This window comes from Balearica regulorum, chromosome 13 (genome assembly GCF_011004875.1).
Source record: "Balearica regulorum gibbericeps isolate bBalReg1 chromosome 13, bBalReg1.pri, whole genome shotgun sequence".
In the NCBI taxonomy this organism is placed as follows: Eukaryota; Metazoa; Chordata; class Aves; order Gruiformes; family Gruidae; genus Balearica; species Balearica regulorum.
Window position 1 is genome coordinate 192306 of NC_046196.1, and position 21504 is coordinate 213809.

The 21504-nt window shown below is 41.2% G+C and overlaps 1 protein-coding gene across 4 annotated transcripts in view; it reads right to left on the bottom strand.

The window, feature by feature from the left end:
* Positions 1 to 21504, bottom strand: part of PHLPP2 (PH domain and leucine rich repeat protein phosphatase 2) — a 41275-nt gene that overhangs the window by 12654 nt on the left and 7117 nt on the right. For 3 of the 4 annotated variants that reach the window (XM_075765883.1, XM_075765880.1, XM_075765882.1), the window contains exons 3-11: positions 19009 to 19142; positions 14696 to 14886; positions 13812 to 13937; positions 12491 to 12645; positions 8356 to 8502; positions 3188 to 3418; positions 2259 to 2461; positions 1706 to 1766; positions 870 to 965 (exon numbers count right to left, since the gene is read on the bottom strand). In XM_075765883.1, coding sequence (XP_075621998.1) covers positions 870 to 965; positions 1706 to 1766; positions 2259 to 2461; positions 3188 to 3418; positions 8356 to 8502; positions 12491 to 12645; positions 13812 to 13937; positions 14696 to 14886; positions 19009 to 19142 — 1344 coding nt within the window. The remainder of the gene's footprint in view (positions 1 to 869; positions 966 to 1705; positions 1767 to 2258; positions 2462 to 3187; positions 3419 to 8355; positions 8503 to 12490; positions 12646 to 13811; positions 13938 to 14695; positions 14887 to 19008; positions 19143 to 21504) is intronic. The other variant, XM_075765881.1, reaches the window with a different exon arrangement.

The following is a 21504-nucleotide window of genomic DNA, read 5'->3' on the forward strand; positions in this document are numbered from 1 at the left end:
GTCACAAAGGATGGATTTTAATACCTGTTTTCACTTGTAGGCAGAAAAAAAGCACTTTCCCTGTGCCAACTAAAGTTCAGAGCTGCTTAGCACTCCTGTATTACTTCTGAGGCTGTTGTCACATTCTCCAGAACTGAGTGTTTATTGAAGGAAAAGGCCTCTATCCCCATGAACTGCAGAGAATTGCTTGCAGGAATTTTGAGAAAGGATATCTGAACACATCTGGACATTGCCTAGAACCACCCTGCCCATCTGGGTGAGGTGATAACTTGGGACTATATTCCAAGAGCCCTGTACAGAACAGCTTTGAAGCATGAAATGCTAAAGCTGCATTAGTGCACTGCTCCATGCGGGTCAATTAATTTAGTTTCTTTCTGTATGCTGTGGCTTCTCAAAGCTAATGATACTGGGGAGAAAAAGCCATTCAAATTCAGATACACCAATTTCCTTATCAAGCTGACTCATCCAGAGCTGGCTTGGGTATTTCTACTCAACACTGTTGGGCACCACTTTAATACAATTCTGGTTTTGCATAACAAAGTGTATATTAGGGCCTCACCTATGACATGTTCAGACACTATGGTAAGACAAATAAGTCATAGCAGCATGTTTTACTTCAGGTGCAAACAGCTGCAGTAGAAGCCAGAAGAATAGGATGAAATTATCTGGTCCCTGTTACTCAAGAAGTTGATTTGGAAGTCAGTTCTTTCCGACATTTGAATACAGAGATTTCTGATGCCGCACAAAGTAAGTGGATTGTATCTCTGCACAACAAGAAATAAAGCAACTGGAATAGCACTGCTTCTCTCTCTCCAGTCAGCTCACCATAGAAGAAAGCTCAGCTCTGTACAAGAAGAAGGTTTGCTGACCTTGATGGAAGCTCCATAAGGAGGTTGTAGCTCACATCCAAAACTTCCAGTTTCTTTGCTTCACAGGCCCAGTCTGGGACACACTGCAGTTGATTGCTGAGAAAAGCAAGGGGGAAAAGCTAGACACCAACACTCCATATGGAGCATACCATTTGAATGCTGCATGACATCAGCGACAACCAAACCAAAAACTGTAGGCAGAAAATGAACAACAGTATCCCGTGGAATATCCAGTCACATGGAATTTATCTCGTGGTTAGCTGTGTAATGCAAACTGAGCTCGTGCATGATTGGTAGTACTGATGCAAGACTCTGATGATCAGCTTATTTTACAGCACTGACATCAGCAGAACAGGTCACCCTACGCTATCCTACTATCAACCCAGAACTGAAGCAAAAGGTGATTAGGTTGTCTGGGCATCCTGTCTTAAGAGGTCTCACAATGCTGCTGCAAGGGTAGATGCAGGCAACGAAGCTCAACAGCAGAGATCACTGGCAGCTACTCTAAATGTTTGCTCCACAGATTCCCACCATTCAGCCCAGTAAGCTGCCACAAGTTCAGTGGTCCCTGCTTGGCTTTTTTTTGCTGATTACAGCCTACATCTGAAGGACAGCTAGTGACCTAGACAGGTCATACTGATTCAGAGGGGCTTCTGGTCTGGGAAACTTTCATCATTCTTCAGTGCTGGGCTTTCCAGTTCTATTGTGAAGATGGAGTGCCTTCCCTCAATTGCTCTCCATTCTTTCAAAAGCTTAAAAGCTCCAGAAAATTGCTGCAGAAAACAGCAAAGGTGTCCAGATATTTGCTTTATATTTTGTGGTGTATAGTCACTTACTGAGAGAGTTCTAGACATGTCAGTTGACCAGGAACCGGATAAATATTGACAGCTGTCAGACCTAATGAAGTAAAGCAAATAATTATGACTGCAGAGCTTCAGAGGGAAAACAGCATAAAGAAGCAGACAGACTCATAGTCTTACTTTATTGATACTCAAGGTCTCTACTCATCCTTCCCAAGACAGAGCTCACGCTTCATACATCTGCCATATGGCACTACAGCTTCTCACTATCCTGTTTCTCCATCTGCCACGTGGGGCACGAGAACAAGGGAGGACTGCACTTTTATTTGTGGACTCCCAAACAGATCTCACTGGAAGACAAATTCCTCGTATAGTAACTCAACACCACAACCCCCCCCGTTACACAGCCTGCGCACATATACGCATATGCGATCCCTAGGAACTGACCCCAGAACACCCATCACGTACAGTCTCACTGCTGTAACATCAGCGTAAGTATTTTTTTTGTGTGGGTGAGGGCAAAGGGCTGTGTTCAGTTGTTCCCAGGGCTTGAAGGAAGAAGACAGGTGAAGAAGGCAGAAAGACATACAGTTGCTGTTGGCGTAGAGGGCCCGAAGGGAGAAGCCACTCAGCGTCAACTCTTTCAGCTTATTCCGCTCACAGTGCAGCTGTTCCAGGCTGCCCAAGCAGCTCAGATCCAGATCCGTCATCTGATTGTCTCGTAAATCCATGTAAGTCACAGATTTGTTCACTTCCAGAGCATCAGCTGCTGCTCTCTTCAGGTTGTTCAGCCTAAACACTCAGAGATAAGAGTTACAAAGTCAGAAAATAGGACAGTGAACACTGGACATCAGTAAGAGAGAGAAGAAAGAAGAAGAAAGGAAGAGTTCTGGTGCAGTCTAATGCCAAAGGTGAGCACAGTGAAATGCGTGAGAAGCAATGGTGGATTTCAGGCAGTGAATACAAAGAAAAACATTTCCTCTGTCCATATTGCTATGTGGAACCATCTTACTCATTCCCCAATGTTTAAAAGATTCTGAATGCCAGTCTAGGAATCAGAAGCCAGGCTTAGGGACAGCTACTTTGCACTGACACAGGAAGCTAATGCAGAGACCAGATACCAGGCTGTCTTGCCACAGACAAAAAGTTCTTTGTCCCTTTCTGAGAGCTCTGCAGTTGGCAGTCTGGAGAATCAGGATCACATTGGGGAAGGGGAGGAAGGCAAAAAAGGGTAGGAGAAATCAAAGGCTACGGAAGCTCACGGTAACAGCATATCAAAAGAGGAAACTAGAGGGCTGAATCACATTCAGTGGCTTCAGACATTACTGTTAACCTTGCTTCTCTAAGTGAATTCTGCACACCCTCAGAAACAGAACTTCCTAAAAGCTAAAGAATCAGTAAGAAAAAAAAAATTACACCTAGTTTACTGCAAAATGTACTAGAAGTTACGCAGCTCCTCTGCTGTAAATGGAAAGTAGCAATCTGGTTTATATACGTATGCAAGTTTCTCCCCCTTACCTCAGGTCCACACTTTTGATGTGACTCATACGGTTCAGCACTGCAAGGTCGAGGGTCTCTAGTAAGTTCCCTGCCAGGGCTAGTTTCTCTAAAATGATGAGCTTCTCACAAATTGCTGGCAGTTCACAGAAGTTATTAAAGGAAAGCCCAAGACAGCTGAGCTGTTGCAGACTTCCCAGTTCTTCTGGTAAGGATGTGAGGAAATTCCCATCAAGCCAGAAGGTCTGGAGGCTGCAGCAGTGAAAAAGAGAAAGAAAATAACTCAGCAAAGAGTACTGAACATCACATTTAGCATTTTCAGTGAATTTCCTCATATAGCTAGCTGGTCTCAGTGTGGTTATTTTTTTAAAGGTACCTAACACTACTTTTGTTCTTATACACATAAAATTACTGGAGTACTTTTATTACTTAATAGGCTTGGAACTGCATGTATGCAATACCAAAGAGTTCCTAAATTATTTTTGAGGTTGTCCTGGTTTCAGCAAGGACAGAGTTAATTTTCTTTCTAGTAGCTGGTACAGTGTTGTGTTTTGGATTTAGGATGATAATAATGTTGATAACATGCTGATGTTTTTAGTTGTTGCCAAGCAGTCAAGGACTTTTCAGCTTCTCATACTGCCCTGCCAACGAGAAGGTGGGGGGCGACTAAGAAGCTGGGAGGGGACGCAGCCAGGACAGCTGACCCAAACTGGCCAAAGGGATATTCCATACCATACGATGTCATGTTCCATCTGTAACTGGGGGGTGGGCCGGGAGCCAGTTCGGCTCAAGAACGGAGTATTGGCTTCAGGTGGTGAGCAACTGTGCTGTGCATCACTTGTTTTGTATATTCTTTTATCATTATTATTATTACTGTCTGTCTTTTCTGTCCTATTAAACTGTCTTTATCTCAACCCAAAAGTTTTAGCTTTTTTTTTTTTTTTTCTTTTCGATTTTCTCCACCATCCCACTGCGGGGGAAGCGAGTGAATGGCTGTGTGGTTGTTTTAGCTGGGTTAAACCACGACAGAGGTAAACTTCCAGTTGCGCCAAAGATTGTAAGTTAACATAAGCAAAATACAAATAAGTACTTATGTTTTAAATGAAAGATATTTATTTAATCACTTGGGTTTCTACAAATTAAGAACTCCTCACTTAGCATGCTGGACAATCTTTAAAAGACCTATGATAAACAAAAACTAAAATCGATAGCAGTAACAGTACAGACCTGTCTCACAACAAACAATAAAAATCAACTGCACCTTCATCATCCAATTGCTGGAATTTCATATCACTATTATGGCACTTATGGTCCAGTTTAATCACAATTCCTATCACACTAATGCACTGAAAACAGATTTTTACATTCTACTTGTCCTTTCAGACACTCATAAAAGAATAGGGTAGCCTTCTGTTGCAAGATGAATTGTTTTAAAGTTTGCATAGCTTTTGAGACTCAAACCCCCAAAATACAATTCCCTCATTATGATTATGTTCCAACAAAGAACTTTCTGAACAGTGTTTAGCGGTGGTAGAAATGCTATCTGGGGCCATAAAAAGTTCTTACGAATAAGGGCTCAAGGGGTCATGAAGATGACTGTACCCATAACCAAGTTGTAAACCTTTCAAAACTGTAAGCCTGCATACAGCTTTTTCCTCACAGTTTGCATATGGCTAAAAGATCTCTCTGGAAACAACTTGCTTACATCCAATGTAGCTCCAGATACTCCTTTTTTAAAGATATAAGCTGGAGGAAGAGCAGGCCACAATGAACCAATAGCTCAATACCAATGTTTATCTAAACAAATGTAATAATAGTCTTGCAACGACATTTACCTAAGCGTAAGCTTTTATGCATTCTTGGTAGCTACTGGGGAAAATGAAGGAGGTTTTCACTCTAGCAAACGTTGTAAGACAAAATTTTCAGAGGGGATTGCCCAAGTATTTCCAAGTTAAAATCCTCTAACACAAAAAGCAACCAATTCTGTAGAAAGCTCTCAAAATGTACTAGTGCTGACAAAAATCACTAGACCTCTGTGAGAAGTTACCACAGAAAAGTTTTATACAATAAATTAAAACTTTAATAGAAACTGCATCAGTATTGAAAATATTAAATACACATAATAAACAGAAATTCAGAAAGTTGCACACCTCTGCAGCTGCTGAAAAATGCACATTAACTTATTTGAGAAACAATACAATTGTCTTCAGACAATGCTTCATCTGCATCATATTTCCTCACCTTTTCTGCATCAGCAGTTGTAATGTTTTGATAGTAGTGATTAAGGAATTGCACCCAAGACTGTCTTTGGTCCTATAAGGTACCCTTATACTTTAAACTTGCATACAGTTAAGAAATCTGCAATCCCTTTTGTGCAAGACATTTATGAATACTGCAGCAATATGACCAGCATGCCCTTACTTGTATAAATAAAGTCCATGGGCTAGGCCTCAGAATTTGAGAGGCATTTATATTTTTCTCTAGTTCTACAAAGCCTAGCTGATCTCCATAATGTTTCAATGTACTAATCTATGGCTTCTGAAAGTGTCCCTGACAGCATGATTACAGTGTTGTGGGATAAGGGAAGAGCAACTGATACCACCTACCTGGACCTGTGCAAAGCACTTGACACTGTCCCGCATGACATCCAGTGTCATGGTTGACAGCCGGCTGAATAGGAGCCAGCAGTGTGCCCAGGTGGCCGAGAAGGCCAATAGCATCCTGGCTCGTATCAGAAATAGGGTGGCCAGCAGGACTAGGGAAGTCATCATCTCCTGTACTTGGCACTGGTGAGGCCACACCTTGAGTACTGTGTTCAGTTTTGGGCCCCTCACTACAAGACAGTTGTTGAGGTGCTGGAGAGTGTCCAAAGAAGGGCAAGGCAGCTGGTGAAGAGTCTGGAGTGCAAGTCTTATGAGGAACAGCTGAGGGAACTAGGGTTGTTTAGCCCTAAGAAAAGGAGGCTGAGGGATAACCTGATCGCTCTCCACAACTACCTGAAATGAGGTTGTAGCCAGGTGGGTGTCAGTCTCTTCTCCCAAGTAACAAGCAAGAGGACAAGAGGAAATGGCCTCAAGTTTCCCCAGGACAGGTTCAGATTAAATATTAGGAAAAATTTCTTCACCAAAAGGGTTGTCAAGCACTGGAACAGGCTGCTTAGGGAAATGGTTGAGTCACCATCCCCAGAGGTATTTAAAACATGTAGACGTGGTGCTCAGGGACATGGTTTACTGGTGGACTTGGCAGTGCTAGGTTAACAGAGGAACTTGATGATCTTAAAGGTCTTTTCCAACCTGAATGATTCTATGATCCTTGTCTCTAAATTGGAGAGACATGGATTTGATAGATGGACTACTTGGTGGATAAACAATTGGCTGGATGGTCATGCTCAGAGACTTGCAGTCAATGGCTCATAGTCCAAGCAGAGGCCAACGACAAGTGGTGTTCCTCAGGGTCAGTATTGGGATTGGCGCTGTTTATTATCTTTGTTGGCGACACGGACAGTGGGATTGAGTGCACCCTCAGCAAGTTTGCTGACGACACCAAGCTGAGTGGTGCAGTCGACACACTGGAGGGAAGGGATGCCATCCAGAGGGACCTTGACAGGCTTGAGAGGTGGGCCTGTGTGAACCGCACAAAGTTCAACAACGCCAAGTAGAAGTTCCTGCACATGGGTCGGGGCAATCCCAAGTACAACTACAGGCTGGGCAGAGAATGGATTGAGAGCAGCCCTGAGAAGGACTTGGGGGTGTTGGTTGATGAAAAACTCAACATGAGCTGGCAATGTGCGCTTGCAGCCCAGAAAGCCAACCGTATCCTGGGCTGCATCAAAAGAAGCGTGACCTGCAGGTCGAGGGAGGGGATTCTCCCCCTCTACTCTGTTCTCATGAGCCCCCACCCGGAGTACTGTGTTCAGCTCTGGAGCCCCCAACATAAGGAGGACATGAACCTGTTGGAGCGAGTCCAGAGGAGGCCACGAAGGTGATCAGAGGGCTGGAGCACCTCTCCTATGAAGACAGGCTGAGAGAGTTGGGGTTGGTCAGCCTGGGGAAGAGAAGGCTCCAGGAAAGATGTTATACCAGCCTTCCGGTACCTAAAGTGGCCTACAAGAAAGCTAGAGAAGGACTGTTTACAAGGGCATGTAGCGATAGGACACGGGGAAATGGCCTTAAGCTGAAAGAGTGTAGATTTAGATTAGATATTAGGAAGAAATTCTTCCCTGTGAGGGTGGTGAGGCACTGGAACAGGTTGCCCAGAGAAGTTGTGGCTGCCCCTGGCTCCATGGAAGTGTTCAAGGCCAGGCTGGAAGGGGCTTTGGGCAACCTGGTCTAGTGGAGGGTATCCCTGCCCATGGCTGGGGAGGTTGGAATGACATGATCTTTAACGTCTCTTGCAACCCTTCTATGATTCTATGATATTTAGAAACTCAACTGCGTTTATGTAAACATAACAGTATTTATGTTTAACTGATAAGGCACCACCATAATAGTAGTTTAAAAAAATTTAGAAGAGAATGTAGGAAGTAAATAACAAGAAAGCAGGCAAGGGAATTCAAGATGGCAGCAGATGCAAAGAGAACAAGATGCATTCAAATTTACATAAAAATTGGACATAAACCCGAAAGAAATCATACAAGTAACCGCAAGGTAAAAAACAAAAAAAACCCCCAAACCCAAAAACCAAACTCCCAAAACACACACCCCACAGAGAACATAAAAAGCTTCAAGTTTACTAAAGTTTAAGTATATTCATACGCTTATAAGCCTTCACGTTTATAGTTCAGTAAGGTGGCATCTGTGATTCAAAGCATAACTGACTGTTAAGTATCTTTCTAGGCTGCTCCAAAATAGGCAAAATCCAATAATCTCCTCTATTAGAAAACTGATTTACACTAATATATTTTACATAGCTAGTAGAATAGGCAGGAAGTCACCAATGATCAATGATAACTTACTATATACCAGTGACTTAAAATGGCAACTGTGATATCTTCATTTTCAAGGGGAAAAAAAAACAAAAAACAAACCCTTATTGGACATCTGGGTTCTTGACCTTCTGCTGGAGTCAAATCCATCATTCAGTCTTTGTATGCAGAACAGGCTGCCCCAGCACTCATACTTTCATAAGCGCGTCAGCTCAACCAAAGCACCAAGGATATTTATGACCACAGATAAAAAGAATATACTCACTTCAACAGTTTGCCAATCTGGCTTGGCAAGTAGTGAAGTCCATTACAGGAAACGTTAAGCTCTGTCAGAGTAGAGATCTCGCACAGTGATACAGGAAACTCTCCCAATCTATTATGAGACAGGTTCAGGCTCTTCAACTGAGTAAACCTATTGGCAACAACACTAGTTAATTCACAAACCTCCATTGTCTCAAAGCAAAAACATAAAAGATCTTTATGGCTGGTTTTGTAAGTCTTTGTACACTGACGATACAGTCATCTAACTTATTATGGGAGGTTCTGCACAAATTTGGTTTTAAGTCACTGATATTTTGTAACTCAGTGATAGTGCTGAAAGTGATCAAATACCATGGTTTTACTGCAGAAACTAGTAACAATCTTCTACCCTGATTCCCAACGGGCTTCCTCCTACTGACTGTTACTAAGATTATGGAGACTAAAAACAGTTCAAAAAATTTACCTTCAAAGAATTATTTAGGGTAACAGTCTACAATTATGCAGCTTGGGAAAACAGGGCCTGGAAAGATTTACTGGAGCTATTCTGAGAATAAAACAGAAGAGGGGAATACCCTTTTCAAGCTAGCCACAACAGAAGGCCTAGCAGAGCTGCAAAAGGGAAAACCAGGAAAGCACTGACTTCACGCTGGGAAGCGCCAAGACCTGCACCCAGAGGTCCTTGGAAGAGATTCCATGTCTAAAGTGCCACTTGCTTGGAAGACTGTACCATAGATACAGCCACACAAGTACTGACACAGCCCTCACAGTCACTACGGTCCCACCTGTGCTTAGCAGATGGTTGGCTATTCCAGTTCCTTCTATCACTGTGTGAGGTCCAAATAGAGAGAAGAAATGAAGCACGGGCTGGGAAAATATGCAGGAGGTTCTTCTCAAAGAGTTCCTACCTCTTTCTACAGGAAAAAAAAAAGTATTTTTCCCCAAGTAATAACCTCTCCATCTCAAAGTAGAGCCATCAGAAATTAATTCAGTGGGAAAATTACCATACTTTTACAAGACAATCGCAAATTTAATGTAATGTACCAGAGAAGTAATTCTTGGATACATAGTTCATCTGCTCCACCAACCATACTTTTTGCTAGGCAATGGTGAGTAGCTCTTACTTTGAAGCAAGTGTTTTAATATAGGTAAAAACTTCACAATGTTAATTAGCTTGAGGTAGAATATTACTGCTAGCTTGAGATGTCTTGAAGCCTAAGACTGAAAGGTTTTGAAATTATTTCTTCTTTATAGTGACTCCTTTTTCAGATTCAGAATACTTGGAATGATCTGTGTAGGAAATATGCATTATATTTCTCCATTTTGCTTTACAGTCTTTGGGGGTTGTGTGTGTTGTGGGTTTTTTTAAAGAGGGAGCATATCTGAAACTTGGACACAGGTCGTTTGCTTTGAGAAAGCACCCTATTGTATAAATAAGGGCACTGGCATTTGACGTTTGCTCCAGCCACAAACAGACTCTTTTGTAATGCAACTGAAAGCCAAAGAGAAAGATGGGGTATTGGTAATAACCTTCCTAAAGGGAAGGCACTGTATGATGCAATGATCTAACAATAATACAAAAATCAGAAACTTGCACACAGAACTTCACAAGAATAATGGAAAAGAATGGAACAATGAGGGTAAACCTACAGATTTGAACTTTCTCAATAACTGCTTCAACTTTCAGAGATTTAGAACAGATGACAGTTCTCAGGTGTTGGAACCAGGAAAATGCTCTAATGAAACTGCTTTCTCTGACTTTTTCTATGGCACCTGTCCTTAACACCGAGCAGCTCTCTGTTATTAGCAGAGGGTGGTGAGAAGCTGCCCCAATAGACATGGCATTAAACGCAACAGCATTACTAATTTTTAGAATTCATCCCTCTGCAACAATATCAAAGCAAACACAAAAGGGGCATAAAAGTTTCAAAAGCTGGAGGGAAACTGGTATATGACACAGTTTGGTCTGAGACTCCTCAAGCAGACTGTCATATTCAATGGGGAGGACAATACTCAAAAGCTTTTTGAGTTCCCCTTCTGTTCCTTCTCCTTTGCCCCAATATTCTTAAGCAGGGATGTAGGAACGGAATGCAAACCCCATTCAAGTTGTATACATGAACCATGTATTATAGGGAATAAAGATTCTGAAGTCATTACAGCTCCTGAAGTTTTGGTCTGTGCTCTCACAGGGCATACTGAGATTACAGCAAAGAGGTATGGAAACACAGCAACAAATCCTCAATGGGATGACCATCCTCTGTTCAGCAGCCCAAACTGGTACTGACCTGAAATATTCCCAATTTAATGCAACATCTTGCACTGCTGCCAAAGCATCCCAGTACAACTCTCTATCAACTAGCTAGAATGGTGATAATAGGCATGCGTATGTATACATGTGCACATACACACACTTATCAACACGGATCAGACTTGATAATGTTTTCCAGAAAAGGGAGATACTTAAAAGGCAGTATGTTAAATAAAAAATAAGCTAGATGTAACAAAACAGGTGGGGTTATTTAATTTCCTTTGCTTAACATTTCCCTTTTAGTTAATTATTTTTGTGCCATTATCGTAGTTATAGCTAATTAGACTTCTAGAGCTTCAAAGATTTCCTCAGAGGAAGAGATCTGATCATTGCAAAAAAATTCTGCTGTTTGGAATTGTCAGTCTCTAGCCACTGATAACATTTACTGCAAGTGAGCAAGTTTCTTCATTTGGGGCTGTGACCTGATAAATATCCTAAAAATCTCAGAAAGAAAATCTTTTCAAAAGTCAATGAGCAGCTTTATGTGGGCTACCTAGTGCTACCTGTTTATTCAAGATTGTGTGAAGTGAGGGCTTCTTTTATGGCTTTTGTTTGTTTGAGGATTTCAGCTTCATCAGACATAGTCACTGCCAGGAAAAGAGTCGAGTTTCTGACAGGTCAGATCTCTTGTTGACTACATGCAAGGTCAAAAGAGATTTCAAGCCCCTTTGCTGATCCTGTGAACCAAGGATACTGCATTTTAGAAAAAGTTCTGATATGGCTTTCAACATCATACAGTGTATTTAAAGAGAGAAGTAGAAAGCAAAATCTTGAATTATTTTAAGCAGCTTTTCCAATAACAGAATCTATTACAATTCAGCAGTTAGAAAACATTTAAACAAGTTTTGAATTAAACCAAAACCAGACTAGACTCCAGTTCTCAATGAAACTGCAAAGAATTCCCAAAGGTGAGCAATTTTTCTCCCTGTATACCCTCATGGATTCCTCATTAGTATTTCATTACTCTGTAGGAAGAAAATGAAATAACCTGGTAACAGGCCCCTAAAGAAACCAAAAACACAACCAGAAAACCAAACCAAACCAAAAACTGTAGTTTTGCAAAGTTTCTCTAAATACATTTTTCTTAAGGCACAATGTGTTCCAAACACAGAGCCATTTGACAATATTACTACAGGCTTCCTAATGACTTTGAAAATTCATAGAGCGACTCCTTGAATTCTTTTTAGTGTGGCTAGAGTGACTATCAACAGACTAATCTTTCTCTAGATTTTTATGGTTTTCAGGTATTAATTTAAAAATATTTTTGTAAGACTCCTTCACTTACCTAAGATGACTACATCATGCTTCCATACCATCACACAACTGCTGCTCTCTTAAAAGCAGATCATTACAAGTTCCCAAAGCAAAGCTGGAGGCTTACAGACCCTCTGCCAATCCCAAGTGCACATTAAGAACTTAACAAAACAAGCTTTCTCAGATCTGCACTTGTTCCTACAAACACTTACAACAGCAGCATTATGCTTTCCATCACCTTTTATTTTATACCACAAAATGTTCTGTTTAGCAAGCAGCTTATATTACTATTGCAGATTGTACATACAAATGGCATATTGCTCCACAAGGCTCCATCTCAGATCAAACTTAGCACAAAGAATCTGTGGAAGGGAGTTAATGAATACTGTAAATTGTTGGAAGCTTATGCTTGCCTGCGCTGTTCAGTTCTGCTTCCCAGTCCCCTCATTTATTAGAGCTTCCTCAAGATCAATCTTTTTTACCATCCCACAAGAATGGGCAATACACTCCCCCTCCTCTTCATGCCTGGATGCATGTGTCAAGAACTCCAAATGTAGAAGAAAAGTAATTCTTTGCAGACCTGCAAAGAGAGTCAAGACTCCCTGCTCCACTTGATCTCATAAAATTGTGTCGTAGGTTGAGGTAGATGATGTCTTGACTGTAGAAGAGGTGCTCAGGTACTTCCTCAAGGCTGTAGCATGAAAGATCAACCATGCTAAGTCGCATAGACACAACCTGAAAAGAAGGAGGAAGAGCTGCAGCCATGCAACAATTTTTCACTGGAAGTCTAATGGAAGACCAAAGAATGCAAGTAGTAAACAATCTGCAAGAACATGAAAGAACCCCCTTGTACCCACTAGGTACAGTTCGTGCAGGAAACTGAGTCCATGGAGTATGAGTTTATGCCATTTGCTACTACTGTTTCTGCAAGCCCCCTGACAAGGATGCATATCTGGATGCCAAGTAGGACACACAGAAAGCCCTGCTCTGTACGTGCAATGGGCGTTGCCTAAAAGCTAGACTGTAAGAGAACCAACCTAATGGACAAGATCATATCTTTGGCTGAGGAAACTGCTGAGACAGCATAATCTGAGTGCCTTCCAAAGATGCAAGCAGCAACAGGAAGCAGTTGACTTTCAAATTCAGACCTTTAAGGTTTACAGAACCTCTGCTTGGCCTAGCTACTTCTTCCGACTTTTTTGGTTAGCTTGTTCAGGGTACAATATTGGAAACATAACCCCTTATGATGGAAATGCTTCATAAATTACAGGTTTGCAACATTTCATAAAGTCTTTGCAAATATCAGATCTCCTTTAATTAAGTATGCTTTGTTTTGAGGTCTTCGGTGCTTCATTCCAGATTTTATAATCTGCTTTATCCTAAATTAATTTCAAATTTCATAATATGTATCAGGTCAAAGCGTGGCTCAGCATTAAGCTATTGTCATCTAATAGTACTTTAATGTGGAATAAGGATGCAGCTCTGAACAAACTACACTTCCCTTACTGACCTGCGACATCTGTATTAACTCAAACCTGTCAGGGTAGCCCCATGCCAGCCCAGGCCACAGTTTAGGCAGATTCAAGTATGGCCACAGGTGCAATTTATAGGTTTCTATGGCTGTAAAGTCAGTCAGTCCCTGCAGTTTGCTCTAGTGACTCTCAATAGGTGCAGCAGGGGTGAAAAAATGCAGAACTACTACTCAACATTGATGCACAGGCAGAGAGCGAAGAGAAGGCTAAAAGAAAATCTCTGTAGTCCTGAGCTCATGAGAAATAAAGAAAGCTGGAAAGCATCCTGGGTACTTTCTCCAGCATCATAGCTTCATCTCTGCCTGCATGAGAAAACCCTTCTTACCCCTTTACCCACCACCCAAACTACTGCAGTCTCCAGGGCCTCACCGTGGACGCCTGTCGGTGCCACCGCTGGCACTCTGCCAGCGTTTCAAAGGAAACATGGTACGTTTGAGCTTGTGCTCCAGCAGATGTGAAAGCAAGTGTGTACTGCCGACGTTTCATCTCTTCCACCTGCAAAGGGAGAATTGAAAACAAATCAGTCTGCCTAATTGCAACGGATCTGAAGTCTAGGGTGAGGTACTACCGACTACCAGTAACATTACATTTTGCTGAAAACAAAAGTTATTGGAGAGAAACACAGAAGTAAATCATAGAATAGTTTGCATTGGAAGGGACCTTTAAAAGTCACCTAGTACAACCCACCTGCATGAGCAGGGACAGCTTCAACTAGATTTGGTTGCTCAGAGCTCCATCCAACCTGACCTTGAATGTTTCCAGGGATGGGGCATCTACCACCTCTCTGGGCAACCTGTTCCAGTTGCCTCACCACCCTCATTGTAAAAAAAATTCTTCCTTAAAGCTAGTCTAAATCTACCCTCTTTTAGTTTAAAACCATTACCCCTTGTCGTATCGCAACAGGCCCTGCTAAAAAGTTTGTCCCCATCTTTCTTATAAGCCCCCTTTAAGTATTGAAAGGCCAAATCCTCCTTAACATCTTTCTGCTGAAGTAGATCCCAGTAGTAATAATTTCTAGAGTGCCCATTCACAACACTGGCTACTAATGTGAAAGCAGAACTATTGCCTCTTCATTTTATTAGCCTTGAGACTACTACCTAAGCAAAGCAAGTAGAAAGAGGTTGTACAACTCTGGACGTGTTAATACAGTAATTCGCCACAAAAGTCTAGATTAACCTCTTGTGGATAATACCCATCATTATAATCCCTTCTTCCTTTCTAAGCCACAGGACACTGACCAAAAAAAGTCTTACCTTCCCTCCCACGAGAGGCAAGATGTGCATCTTCCCTGTGTGGCTATCTTTCACAGAGGACACAATGAGGCATGTACCACAGAGAATTACCAAGCGCTCTGCCCACTTATGCAACTGAGTCTTTCCTTTGCGTACGTTATAGACTCCAGAGAGCAGGATGCGATCTAACTGTTCCACTTGACATGGCTTTTCTGAAGAAAAAGGGGACATTAGCATTTACTTTCCATTTGTTCTTCACTCTCAGCTGTCAGTACAAATAGCAATGCAGCTGTAACATGCAAAATCAGTTATTGTAAAGAACAAGTAAAGACAAGCTGCACTTTAAAAAAAAGCTCATGCAGAGGACAAGAAACTTCCTCAGCCAGTGCAGTAATGTCTGATAACCAGCCACTGTATGCCTTTCAGTACAACGTTGTAATGGTTGCCTTGTAGTGTGTTTTTAATCTACAGGTAATTACAGACATTAGCAAACTTACACACTTGCCAAACATCCTTTATTCAGATGCAATAGAAAAGCAATTTCAAACTCTTGTTGAGTCAGCTAAAGTCACAGAAACCATCAAATAAGTGGTTTCTCTGGGCTTTAAAGGAAGGCCTGGACAATCAGCTACAGAAGAAAGTTATTTCCCTGAAGAGGATTCAAGTGACTCCAGCACTGACTGTTATTGCTGTGCTGCGCGCACTGCTAGCTATGACTCTAACCAGCAAAGTAGAATTCTACTTCAGCCTTCTAATCCACATATACTTACTTTAAGGTTATCCTACCTCCTTGCCCCTTTTATTTTTTTTTTTTCAAGATAAAGACAAATCTCCCAGGCTTTTCAAGATTCTGTCCGCTGCTTATACTATCTTATTGGCTAGGAATATTTTCCAAATAGTCAATGTAATACTTTAAAGAACAGGAATAAACCTGACCTGATAGACCTATGAGTTTCAAGCATTAAGATTCTCCTCAAATTTCTATTTAATTTTATTCTAAATAATCCCTAAGACAGATCCCAGCAACAGGTCCTTTGTTTTACTTAGGAAAGGATCAAGTTGTTGTTTTTTTTTGAAGTTGCTACTGACATGCTGCTTCTGTCCTGAACTGTCCTGCAAGTGTCCTGATATCCATAAGCAGCAGGAACCTGCAGGTATTTATATTCACCCTGCCCCCAAGGTTAGACACAGGAACTCAGTAGCCAACATATATGCTAGACAATGACAAAAACTCTAATTAGATCTGCTGGAAAAATATTCTCACTATTGGTTATGCATGCCCCACTTCCAGACACAAACCATACTCCAAACTTTTATTAGAAGCAAAAAGTTAACCACCGGCTAAAGTTGTTGTACTGTTTCTCAGTTAGAAAGCAGGATCTTCAGCCCGCCAAAGTTAAAGTATTGTCTTGATGTCTATACGAGGCTGAATTTAGCTAAAATATTTAGCTGTTTATTTACAACAGTGGCTTTGTTTCAGGGACACGAAGTTTGGCATAACATGTCCTTTAATGGTAAGAAACTCTAATCATCCACAGAAAAAATTGCTTGGATTGCACCAAGCTGAAAGACCTGCCCCAGACTTGTAAGTAAACAGTATTATAGGACCAAAAGTAGTATCCTACTGCCACAGCAGCACTGTTCCAAGCAGCAGATAGTACGAAGAAGCTACACCAATCCTCCAGTTTCCCTATCCACTCCGAAACATCTGTGACACCTAAGTCCTAGCGCTAAGGAAACATCCAAGGGCAATGTTCAAGGATTTCTATTCTGAATCTCAACTATTTCAGAACTCCTCAAGCTATGTGTAAGAAAGGTCTTAACCTCTAGGGACAGGCAAGTGCCTGTCACTCCTTGCAGCTCCTGAGCTTGGTCTTGAATGTCACTGTGATCGTGCTTAACCTCATGCTCCGATTAGCGACCACAGGCTTTTCCATGGAGAGCAAGGATACAGGTCATCAATAGACAGAGCTAGCACCTCTAACAGCACCTTACAAGTTACACAAGTTCAGGGAATCAAGACAATTTCCCACCAGAGACAGTGTGTGATGCTCTACAATTCACACCTGTCACACCTGACATAGATGAAGAGTTTGATAGCCCTGAAGAGCTTCTTCCATTTGATCTGTTGTTGAAACATGTAAAGACTCTGTAACATTTGGTCTCTGAGCTTGCCCAATCCAGACTGGGTCACTGGCCTCCATTCTCCATGTGACTTCCATTGAGAGGAAGCCCTCCTCCTATTCTCCCAGCCAACCTAACACATCCTCTCCCCTCATAAAACTCTTGGTCTCCTACAAGTATCTCAACAGCCAGATTCAGGAAGCATCCTTCCCTCTCACTGCTTTTTAACGTGAGATTTCTATTAATTCACTTGTAGTCCCATGACCCTAACCGGGCATAAGTACTCACCATGCACCAGGGAAGGAAATAAACCCAATGCATCACACAAGAAAGGCAGACAAATGTGGGAAGAGAGCAGAGAAATCCAAGAGACATCATCGAGGAGTGAAAGAAATATGAAGGCCACTCTCAGCACTCCAGCAGGTCCAGAGGAGGGCCATGGAAATGGGTCGGGTGGCCGGAACACCTCTCCCATGAGGAACGGCTGAGAGAGTTGGGGTGGTTGAGCCTACAGAAGACCTTTTTGCAGACTTTCAATATATAAGGGGGGCTTATAAGAAAGGCACGGAGAGACTTTTTACCAAGGCTTGAAGTGACAGGACAAGGGGCAACAGTTTTAAACTGAAAGAGGGTAGATTTAAATTGGACATAAGGAAGAAATGTTTTACAATGAAGGTGGTGAGGACAGGTTGCCCAGAGAAGTTGTGGATGCCCCATCCCTAGAAACAATCAAGGTCAGGTTGGATGGGGCTTTGAGCAACCTGATCTAATGAAAGATGTCCTACCCAAGGTTGGACTAAATGATCTTTAAAGGTCCCTTCCAACCCAAACCATTCTACGATTCTAAGTAATGTTTCTCTGGATAAAATGCATTACTTTGTCCCTTATGTTCTCAGCTGCAGGCTTTGCAAAATTCTCACATAACCCTCCATAGCATTCCCTCCAGTTCCTCTTCCACCTTTAAGAACCACTTTGCCAGCATTTGCTTTTACTTTCTTTAAATAGGTCTCCCGAACATTCTTCAATCCTTATACTTCTTCCTTCACAGCCTCTTTCTAAGCAGGACTACCCTTCCATGCTGGCAAACTGCTACAATTCCATTGTCTACCTACTTGCTTCCATGAAGTTGAATCACTGTTCCTGAATCTTCAGCAGTTCCTGCTTGACATACCCAAACCGAATTGCTCATTTTTTCCTCAGAAGTTCTCTACAGCCGTATGTTTGATGCCTCTCCTCCTTGCAGCTGATCTAACTTCTGACTCCCTACTCCTTGCCCTATAAATCCAGACTGTATGCATGTGATACTTCTATCTCCATTATACTTCTACACTATTTTGCCTGTTAAGCACACAGCTCCCAGACAGGAGTTTGTCTCAGGTGAAGGGGTGGAGAAGCTGATTTCTTATGATTGCATTTTTTCACACTGAATAAACAAATGATGGCTAGCAGCTTAGTCAGTCTACCCAGCTCCACTATGCAAGAACAATTTTCTATTAAAAGCACTTTGATTTTTTTCTGAAATGCAAAAAATACACACGTAAAGTATTTAAAAGAGATGAAACAATTTCATTATCAGTTTTCCTTCCCCTTATTTCTTTTGTATTTCCTCTTCACTTCAGTGAATTCCTTTTCTGACTGCTAGCACCACACACCAACGGGCCCATGACTATCATTCTATTACTCCTTATGCACATGGTATCTTGCCCAAACTGATTCAATAGGCCATTCAGAAGTCTCGCTTCTGCAATTAAATGTACTGGGTTTCTAATGGCAGCCTTCATTATTATTATCCAGCTGGCACTTTCACACTCTGTTTATATGCTGTGGAGGTATCTGACCAGGACCTTCCTTGTCCATATCCATACATTTTTTGGAAATACAATCTTCAGGCATATCTAGATTGAACTGCAATATGTTTCTGATCCCATTAGTTGTAAACATTGGAAACTAAAGACAACAGAGCAATCTTGTGTCTTCCTGCAGAGTCGTCTTATCTCAAGCCACAGACAGGATCAAAAGAACTACAGAATTGTGGGGTTTTTCTATTAATCTTGAAAACTTGTTACTTTATGAAATGCTTACTGGTACTTTACGTGTTTGAGGTAGCCATCTATAAACCCAATAGGTCAATGACTTGAGCTTCATTTGAGTTCCACCTCACAGTTAAAGCTACAGGAACTGTGACAGTGTGCACACACACAATTTCTTACCACTGTAAAAGCGAATCATACAGCTGAGATCAGAGTGTGCTGCCTCTTCCTGCATTCTGACAGGATCATCAAAACCCAACCCAGCCAAGTAGTCATACACGATCTGAAGGGGTTTTTCTGTGGGTTCCAGCCTCCTGTCAAAACATACAAGAAAGCAGTTTGAGAATGCAAAAAAAATTAAACAAGTCTCATTGCAGTTAAAGTGTAAGAATACTGACATACTGGTTGTTCTGCTCCTCTGAAAAGGTCTGGCAAAGCACGCATTCTTGGGGTCTGTGCTTCCTGCTTGTCAAGTAGCACTTAAGAACTGTAACACTTGAAGAATTACATTGCAGAAGGGAAATGGAGAGGAAAAGCAATAGGCATAAGCTATACAATCCATGGTGATCGTTTCCATTCCATGATTTAAGCAGCACCAGGAGGAAACAATGCAAGAAACAAAACCAGAAATACTGCACAAAAAGCAGATGCTAAGTAATTAAAACAACCTATGTGTAATGACTGAAAGATATGAAAGAACTCAAATTTCTCTTCCAAATGCAGCTGGGAGCAAAGGAATGACTTCTAAAAAGAAAGAAAAAAGAAATTTCCCATTCTCTTTAGCCCTCATCAGTGCAAGATTCTCATGCTTTGGCAAATTAACTCAAATGGTACATTTAAAGAAAAAACATTTTTAGAACTACAACAGATCATAGGAAGGATTCAGTGGCTAACTTGAATAAATGGCAATAAGAGAAAGTTCTTCTGAAACTAAACTCCAGGTTTAATATATTCAGCACAGAAAAGATGTTTTCCAATCGATGTTTTCCAATCATCTCGTCTCACTTCTTCCAGAGACACTGAAATGTTATTTGCTGCAATAAAAATAAGTTTCTTGATAAATTAGAAGTTTTAGAGGAAAAAAAATCTTAGTGTAAAAGATTAAGCACTGAAAATGTAAGATGGGAGTTAAAATAAATTGCTCCAGTGGTCCACTCATTATCCACCATTAAAAATCCTCATTTTTAATCTAAAAGTGCCTAGCTTTAGATTATGGTCACTGGACCTCAACTTGTCACCTGTTCTTTAAACAGGTGTTTATAAATCGTGAAACTAACCATTTCAAACTTCCTTTTCCAGATGAGGGTCAATGTGCTTTTAAAATCTTCTTGCAGTAAGGTGGGTCTACTTTGATTCAAAATAATTTTTACCACTGATTTTTTTTTTTAGCTTACCAACATTCTGTAAGCACTAGCACCATGACTGCTCGCTGTATCCATGCACTGACTACATAAAACCGTACAGAGACTTCTTGGTTCTACTCAACAATATTTATATTCCTGGATCAAACCTGCTTTTGACTATTTGGCACATTCACTCATACCCCTTCAATCCCAAGTCTTCTTGAATTGCAGTTTTTACAAGTTATAGCCTCCCCCCTCTCCTCTTTAGTATTTAGTACACTTGGCTTTTACTTAATATATCCAGTGATATTGAAAAGCAGTGTTTTCCAGAGAATGCTGTGTGCTAAACCATCTAGAACAACCTGTTGCACTGACTTCTCAGTACTCACCACTCCCTTCATCTATGCCTTCCTGGGTTGTTACCTTTCTTTTAGCCACACATTATTAACAGAACAACTGAATAGTGCAAGTTTACCTTCCTTCATTCAGATATACACTAACCCCTCATCCAAAAAAAAATGCTTACACTGAATAACAGTTTCCAATTTATAAGGTACGAGCCAACAAGTTTTATTGGTTTATGCATTGCTTTTCTACCAAGGACATCAGAACATAGAATCACAGATGGTTGGAAGGGACCTTTAAAGGTCATCTAGTGCAACTCTCCTGTAATGAGCAGAGACTTCTTCAACTAGATCAGATTGCTCAGAGCCCCATCCAACATCACACACTGTAGCAAATGATGAATGTCTTTGGTGACCAAGCTTGAAATTTCAAAGCATCAAGTTTGTTCAGTAAAACTGGTCTTCTGCTAAACTTTGTTGACTTGCATACATTATGTCTTAATGTGAAACACTTTATTACTGTATGTACTAAATCTTTCCACTTCTTCTCAATTGAAGAACAAAAATATTTCTGATTCTTTTTAATGATTATACTTTATTATTTCCACTATTACTGACAGCTTTACAATGCCATCTCATAATTAAGGCAGGACTGATTTCATAAAACATGCACCATTTACAAGTACCTAGTCATCGAGACTTTCTTTGTAGTCAACAGGACACACCTCAAGAAGTAAAATAACCTCAGGTATTTCAAGCACATACACTGCAACTCTTTCACTTCGCGCACAGGACCTCTGGATAAGAGACAAGATTACTCTCAAAGTTACGGTCCGAAACAACAAAGTTTCTAGCCTGAAAAGACAATGTAGTTGATATACAGGTGATCCAGAAAACCAGTTCTTACCGCTCAATGTTTGCTAAGCCTGATTAGGACAATTTTGCTCCCCTCCTTTTGTTTTACATGGAAATATATCAACTTGCTAGCC